Raw genomic sequence first — 8,421 nt, 5'->3', positions numbered from 1 at the left:
TAACTATGGAAATCTATTGATGGGAGACAGATATGTATGTGGATGCATGCCTGCTCCCACTGAAATAAGCAGCTATATCACAGTATAATTTTTGTGTGTAGATCAGGTCTAGGTAAAGGCACTGACTAAGGCAATGAATGGAGGAACTGAGCTAGAGCCTGAGGTAACTAGGAAGTTATAGAAAGGACACAAAAGTCAGAGGAATCATGGAACTTGAGATCACCCATGGCAACATTAAGGGAATGGAATAAATGGAAGAGTGAGAGCCAGGCAACTTCCAGGAGGTGCCAAAAGGGCAAGAGATGACAGCCACACACTGGGAACAGGGAGAGAAGAGAGAGATTAAAGCCTTATTTAAACAAATTTGTTAAACCAGGACCAACAGCTGTGTGGGCTAAGGTTACCACCTGTCTGGGTTTTACTTGGACAGTCCTTTTTTTGGCTTCTGTGTCTGGGTGCCATTTAGGGGTGCCAGGTGCCCGGTTTTTGACCAGAAAGTCCAGTTGAAAAGGGGACCTGGCAACCTTAAACAATGGCCAGAAGAGGGCCAGGTCAATAAGCTGCATCAGCCCCTGCTCAGCTGGGACTACCTCCTACCTGCAGGCAGGCTCCTTGAGAAGATCCAGCAAGCAACAGAAGTAGTGAGGGAAAGGAGTGAGCAGATAGGCATGGGGCCCTGGGTGGAGGGGGCACAGCCTCAGGAAGGAGGAAGAGGGTGGGGCCTTAGGGGCCTAAAAAGGTAGCAGCCTTAGTGTGGGCACTCTTATTTCAGGTGAAGAGTGTGGCTTATTTTGGTTTAGCTTAAATAAATCCTTAACATATTTAAATTAAATTGAAACATGCCTGGTTTAAACTGAAATTGTCCACACAGTCTCTTGCACCAGTTTAACTGTATGAGTTTAAAATAACAGTAGGGAGGAGCTAGAAATAGGAAACAGGAGCACAAAAAAGAAAGCAGAAACAGAAAGTCTTAAGGGGTAGAGACGTTTTTCTGGAGGTAAAGGGACAACATGATAAAGGTTTTGGATCAAGGTAAGCTTCTAAGATCTGAAATAGGTGCTGCAGAGGAGATGGGAGAACAGGAAATGGGAAAAGAGGTGCCTATTTTGGCCACACCCACTTTCCACCTCCATCTTCCCTTTTTCAAATGTCACTTTGCTTAGCTTTCTCACCTGATAGTTTAACAAACCTGAGCTCCACTTATATTTGTGTTGGGTCTTAATCACCCCAACAAGGACGAAATTATATGATGGGATTTGAAGAGCCCAGCAGCACATGCACTCAACCCAAGGCATAGGTGAAAACTTAGGAAAAAATATTCCTTGTCTTTGCCCCTTCTCCTTGTGACAATGTGGTTCTGGTGGGACCCAACTGAGAGTGCCAATTCAGGATCAATTGCTTAAACAGGGCAGTCACAGCCAAAGGCTGGGGTCTTTCCACCTCTAAGGCAAACCAAACCAGCCAGACAAAAATGACTTTGGTTTCACCCCACTGGCCAACCACAAGTCGCACAAGCAATTTCCTTAGACACTCCAGTCTCCCAGTATCACCACCAGTCCCACTCGTCCTGGGGAAGAATGTTTATGAAAACCAACACCCCAATAAAAGAAAATCCCTTGATCCCAAAGAATCAAGCCCAGACCAGGTCAATATACACATCAGATCTTACCCACAAATCACGCTGTTGCCAATCCTTTAGAATCTAAAATCTAAAGGTTATTCATAAAGGGAAAAAGGTAGAGTAAAGATGAGAGCTAGAATTGGTTAAATGGAATCAATTACATATAGTAATGGCAAAGTTCTTAGTTCAGGCTTGCAGCAGTGATGGAGTAAACTGCAGGTTCAAATCAAGTCTCTGCAGTACATCCCCAGCTGGGATGGGTCATCAGTCTCTTGTATAGAGCTTCAGCTTGTAGCAGAGTCCCTCCAGAGGTAAGAAGCAGGATTGAAGACAAAATGGAGATGAGGCATCAGCCTTATATAGGCTCTTCTAGGTGTAAGAACACTTCTTTGTTCTTACTGTGGAAAATTACAGCAAAATGGAGTCTGCAGTCACATGGGCAAGTTCCTACACACCCTGCTGAGTTACAAGGTGTATCTCTCTCCTCTCAATGGGTCAATTGTATAGCTGATGGTCCTTAAAGTGCCATCAAGCAGGCTAGGCAGAGCGAAGACCAACTCGTCTGGGATTTTTCCCAGAACTACAGCACAAATTTGAAATACAGACTGTGTACAGCCAATACTCCTAACTTCAATTACAAAATGATACAAGCATACAGACAGCCTAATCATAACCAGCAACCCATAACCTAGTTTTAGACACCTTATATGACCCCCTTTACATAAGATGTGGTGCCACTACAGGACCTTGCTGGCAAACCATGTTCTATATGGTACCAGTTTATATCAATAACGGTCACACTCCTTGTTCTGTATGTTTCAATGCAGCTAGAAAGACGCTGTCACCTCCAAACAATGTCATTTTACCAGGATCAGGGGCTCGTTTTACCACTAACGGGGAGGAGGGGGACTGACCACATGTGGCTGTAGCAGTAACTGCTAGCGAGGCCAGCGAGCAGGGGCTGAGCCTGGGACTGCTGTAGCGACACTGACACACACACCCCTCTGCCCCGCAGACCTGCATGGCCTCACGGCCAACACACTGCACAGCCCTGGAACAGCTGCCGGCCACGCCCACGGCTCTGGGTGGAGCGCGCAGCCTCCCTTTCCGCGTGACGCGGCGGCGCTCGCTGACGTCACACAGGCGACGCCGCCTGGCCCCGCCCTCCGCATTCCAACGTGCCCAGTGAGTGAGGTAAACAAGGCCCAGCAGTTTCCAGAAGGGCCGCGCGCGGGCTAGCGAGCTGGGGCCGCCCACAGTTGTGGCGCAGCAGGAATTGCCGCCCTGCCGCCGCCGCGCCGCGGGCGGGGTGATGCCCCTGTTTATTTTTACCCGGGTGGCTCATCCTCTCCGGCTGCCCGAGCGCGGGCGCTCCCCGCCCTGGCCCCGCCTATAAAAGGCCGCCCGCGGGGGGCTGAGGATGCAGCTTTACAGCTCCGTGATCACCCACTACCCGGCGTCGGGGGCGGCAGCAGCGGCAGCAGGCGGGGCGGGTGTGTTCAAGGTCTCCCTGCCGGCGGTGCCCCCCGCTCCGGACGCAGCGAGCGCCGCGGGTCAGAGCCCGGCCGCCGAGAGCCCCGCTAAGGAGAGTCTGGTGCCCGGAGGCAGCGGTGCCGCCATGACTGCCTTCTCCTCCTGCCTGGAGCTGATGCCGGGCGGGCCGGCGGCGGCCCCGCAGTACAGCTCCAGCGCCCAGATCACCGTGAGCCGCAGGAGGCCTCTGGAGAGGATCGTGCCCATCCGCATCGTGCAGCGCCCCGAGCCCTCCGTGGAGCTGGCCCCGGCCTCTCCGCAGAGCCGAGCCTGGCTCGAGGGCATCCTGGAGAGCATGAGACAAGCCGGCGGGGACGCCGAGGCCGCCTCAGCCGCGCACCTCCCGGAAGAGCCCAGCAACCACAGCCTCCGCCTCAGCGAGCACTGCCAGGCTCTGCAGGCGGCGGCCAGCGCCCAGCCCGGCCCGGCCGCCACCTGCGGCGGCGGCGAGGAGAGCAGCGGCCAGGCCCTGCCCTGCTCCCCGCTAGGGGAGGAGGAGGGCGCCGGGCCGAGGAGGGGACCGGAGCGGAGTGAGAAGCTGGCTCTGTACCTGGCCGAGGTGGAGAAGCAGGACAAATACCTGCGGCACAAGGGCCGGTTCCGCTTCCACATCATCCCTGATGGAAACTGCCTCTACCGCGCCATCTGCAAGGCCGTGTACGGGGACCAGCGGCTGCACAGCGAGCTCCGCGAGCAGACTGTGCACTACATCGCCGACCACCTGCACCATTTCAGCCCCCTCATCGAGGGCGATGTGGGCGAGTTTCTCATCGGCGCCGCCCAGGACGGCGCTTGGGCTGGCTACCCTGAGCTCCTGGCCATGGGGCAGATGCTGAACGTAAACATTCACCTCACCACGGGCGGCAGGCCAGAGAGCCCCACCGTCTCCACCATGGCCCACTACCTGGGCCCTGAGGACCCGGCCCGGCCCAGCATCTGGCTGAGCTGGCTCAGCAATGGGCACTACGACGCTGTGCTGGACTGTGCGTGTCCCAACCCGGAGTATGAGGCCTGGTGCAGACAGACTCAGGTGCAGCGGAGGCGGGACGAGGAGCTTGCCAAATCCATGGCCATGTCACTGTCTAAGATGTACATCGAGCAGAACACCTGTTCCTGAGACTGCCTAGTCTAGAGGCTCAAAGCCCTACTCCAGGTCAAGAGAGACAGTTTGCACCGGCCATGGTGGTGATGCCTTAATCCTTCATAAGCAGCGGTGCCCTAGACTGAGGAGCCTCCCTACAATATTAAACTGGGGGGATGACAGATCCAAACTTGTATTTGTAATATTCTCTTGTATAAAGTTAGCCCTGGATTATTTGGAAGCAGATTCTCCGTGTATGTGTTTTGTTTTTTTTTCCAGTTCTCTATTTTCTAGAAGAATGTATTTTTTGCACATTATTTTTTTTAAACTGTTACCTCCATTTCCTACATCTCATGTTGGCCTCTGGCTTTCAGCTGTGCAGCCAGAAAAGTTTGTAAGAGGTTTATTTTGTAAATAAGGTTTATGATATAACAATTTTTTTTTCTGTGATTTGACCCATACAACTTAAACTACCAAATGAAATTGATGTCAGCCAGTTTGAATGTTAGCTGGACCAACTTTCCCTGATTGATGGAAAGTTAATAAACTTTAGCTAAACAATGGTTTGCATAAAAGTGCAGAAAACTTCTAAATAGCTACTTCAAAAAGTGTTTTGATTGCCCCAAGCACAGAACAAGTCTTATAAGCCCGTTGGAATGTAGCTATTCATGAATGGTACAGGGAGCAATTGTGACTCTTCTGTATTTAATTACTGTTTAGAGTAAATTGGGTTTGGTTGCCTGGGTGACTCACCCATTGTTCCATTTATATTTTATTCAGCTGTAATAACAGAAATTTAATGTAGAATGTTGTGATAAGATAATAGTTTGTAGTTTTGGCAAGAATTGGCTATACCTCAGTATTTGGGTTTCCGAGTTATTTTTTTAATGCCTTTTCTGTACCCCATGGCACTTGCATTGCATCAGCAGGCTGTTATCACAACATTTTACTCCTTTTGATGATGTTTTCTAATCAAAAATATAATGCACTGTCCTATATTATGTAAAAAGTATTTAAACCGAGACTTGTATGGTTTGCTGGGTCAAACATTAAATGTTTTCAACCTGAAAGCTATCTTCTTTAATCTCCTGTTAACTTTAATTTGTTAGACATATTTATTAAGTAATGCAGTTTGTACTTTTTTATTTTGTAATATTTGGTGATTTTTTTTTTGAATTACTACTGTACTTGTATAATAGGAATATTAGCTAAAATGGAATGAATAAAGTGTATAATTTTAATTGTTTTTTCTTTTAAATTCTTAAGAGTTGCACAGTGCTCTTTGTTTGTGTCTGTAGAGGATTGATTTGTCTCCCACATTCACATGGCAGGGAGGGAGACAAAATGACTACAAAGATTCTGGTCTTTGGAGGGGTATGCAAAAATACTGGATCTGCAGGTTAATAAAACTTTGTATAAATAGCTTAAGCTTTTCAAACTCAAGTAATTATGAGGTATGTTACAAATCTTATTAGCCAATTTTTTTGTATGCTATGTTGCTGATAGTTTAGTGTATAGCCAATAATACTAGAAGTCCATTCTTCATAACTGTGTTGCACATCAAATAAGTGTCTGAATAAGACTAGAATTGAGATATGAAATGGTTCAAGTCAGAAAAACTGCAGCAGGATCAGCAGCAAGTACCATTGGGTATGTCTACACTGCAATAAAACACCACCTGCAGTTGGTCCGGGTCAGCTGACTTGGGCTCATGGGGCTATAAAATTGCAGTGTAGATCTTTGGGCTCTGGGACTCTCCTCTTAACAGCAACTCAGAAACTGGGCTCTGGCCCAAGCCTGAACGGCTACAGTACAGTTTTATAGCCTGAGCCCTGTGGAGCCCGAGTCAGCTGAACCAGGCTACCCACAGGTCTTATTGCAGTATAGACATACCCAGTGGGTACTATTCTATACTCTGCAATTCTGTGGCTTTTGTGCCTTTTACAACTGTGATACTGTAATGTAGACTAACTTCTGTCTTTGGTCAGCTGATGAACAGGATTAGAATTCTACCAGTAGATGCTAGTCCACTTGTGTTAATCATAAACTTTATTTGAATCTCCTGTAAGGAGATAGAATTCTGAGATAAGTAAGCTTAAGGCAAAAATGTACACACACATTTAAAAGAAGCAAAACATTAAGATGTAAGAATGATTGCCATCTTATCTATTTTTTCCCTAGTAAACTTTAAGGACCCAAATATTGAGTAGTTCATTACCAGGTATCTAAATGATTTTCTAAATCATGGTAAACAGCTGCTAATGATCACACAGAGAATGATCAACGATTGGGGTGTTTGGGTTTTTTTGGTTTTGTCTCTGCTGCTGCTTGATTGGTTACTTCTGGTTTCACTTGCTGTCTGGTTGTTCGGTCAGCCCATAACTCGAGTTCATATCTTTGAGGTTCTGCTGTATAGCTATATCTATCTACACTAGGGGCTTTTACCACCACGTTATGTCAGTCAGGGATCACACCTCTTCACACCCCTGACAGACACAAGTTTGTACTGTTAAAGCTGAGTCCTGTGTCAACTGATTGTTGTTCTCATTTCCCACTCACATCTTTATGTAACATCACCAATAATTTAGGGAGGGCAAATACCTATTGGGTGTAACCCAGTTAATATGTAGTTAATCCATGCAGCAGTCTACATCTCCTGGCTGGGAGCATACAAGCTGCTTGCACCCACAAGCGTGACCAGGGAGAGCTGCTGGTGAGCCTGGTGCCTGTCCCGGTGGACAGGGCTGGGTGCGTACAGCCATGCTGAAGGAGTTGCCCAGGGTGGGTGCTGGCTCATGTGTCCAGTGGTCCAACATACTGCTGCTGTTCCTGGTAGAGCCCTGTAGCTCCACATAATCCGCTTTAAATCCCTTGATATCCACATCCATGGATATAAATTTTGTATCCATGATGGGCTCTAGTAGTATATTCTTTGTACTTTTCTGTCCCCTAATTACAAGGGTTTGTGATTAGTTTGTAGGTAATGAGGGCACAAAAGAAGGCATTGGATCAACTTTGGCATTGGGGGATCACTCCAGGGACTTTGTGAGTGGCATTTTTAATAGCTACCAAAGTGATTAGCGAGCAAAATATGTGTGTTAGTATATTTAAAAGGACAACACTTGTCAGATGTAATATAGTCAGAATATTGTAACTCCAAAATATCTTTGAGGTGGGACTTAAATTGTGAACAGTTAAGAGAAACTTCTCAGTTCAAACTCTTTAATAATACTTAATGTTTCATAAAATGTCATGTATTATACGTAGTAATGAATGAAAAAACATAAAAAGTGGCTTTTCTGTTTCAGGACCTGGTTCACTTCTAATTTGTAGTCTGTTTTTAAACTGAGTATAGCATATCTGCTGAAAGAAGACAGTACTCACATCACATAATATACACTGGAAATTCTATAATTCATAGGGACAGTCCCAATATTTGGGCCTTTTTCTTTTCTTATATAGGTGCCAATTATATACCTGCCCTCGATATTTCACACTTGCTATCTGGTCACCCTAATGATTCACTACTCCACCTGGGGAAATTTTATGCTACTGCAACACAGCAGAAAAATGCCCCCCACAGCTTTTCTTTGCTGTCTTGCAGACAATGGTTTCTCTGGGGAAGCAAAGAGAAGCTGCACCAGTACTCACTCATCCCTCCCTGGCAGCTCAGCCCCATCTGTTTGGGGTGGGGAGGGGGCAGAGGAAGAGGTAAATAACTTGCGGATGCCCTAGCCACCCAGGCACCTGAGTCTCAGCTGGGGTGGGAAGACTATGGAGATGGTGTTCCCCTCCCCCTTCCCTGCATGGAACTGCTGGAGTTGGGTCAGATCAAGCCCCAGAAACTTCCTGTGGCTGCAGGAAGCTCTGTATTGCACTTGGGGGCATCTTAGGGGTGAGGCTCAGGGGGGGTTGGGCAGACAGGGGAGCTGCTTCCTGTACAATGATCCCTCCCCCGCCCATGCACCCAGAATCCTCTCCACCGAGCCTCCTCTGCATCAGAAGTCCCCTGCACCCAGACCCCGCCTCTCACCAAGCTCCCCAAACCGTCAATCCCTGCATCAGGATTCCCCCTTACCTGGACCCCCACCCTACCCCCGTGAGTCCCAATAAGCTGCATCTTGACCCCCCAAGCTCCTCTCACCGAGCTCTCACCACCTGCACCTGGACTCCCTTGCAGAGTCCC

The 8,421-nt window shown here is 48.0% G+C and overlaps 1 protein-coding gene across 1 annotated transcript; it reads left to right on the top strand.

Moving 5' to 3' along the window:
• Positions 1 to 2,834: 2,834 nt before the first annotated feature.
• On the top strand, positions 2,835 to 5,476 carry OTUD1 (OTU deubiquitinase 1). The gene has a single exon (XM_032775660.2). It carries the CDS (start codon positions 3,042 to 3,044, stop codon positions 4,269 to 4,271), a length of 1,230 nt encoding a protein of 409 aa, XP_032631551.1. The 5' UTR covers positions 2,835 to 3,041; the 3' UTR covers positions 4,272 to 5,476.
• The last annotated feature ends 2,945 nt before the right edge of the window (positions 5,477 to 8,421 follow it).

The sequence above is a fragment of the Chelonoidis abingdonii genome, chromosome 2 (genome assembly GCF_003597395.2).
Source record: "Chelonoidis abingdonii isolate Lonesome George chromosome 2, CheloAbing_2.0, whole genome shotgun sequence".
In the NCBI taxonomy this organism is placed as follows: Eukaryota; Metazoa; Chordata; order Testudines; family Testudinidae; genus Chelonoidis; species Chelonoidis abingdonii.
The sequence above is the reverse complement of the archived record's forward strand: the minus strand, read 5'-3'. Positions and strand labels throughout refer to the sequence as shown.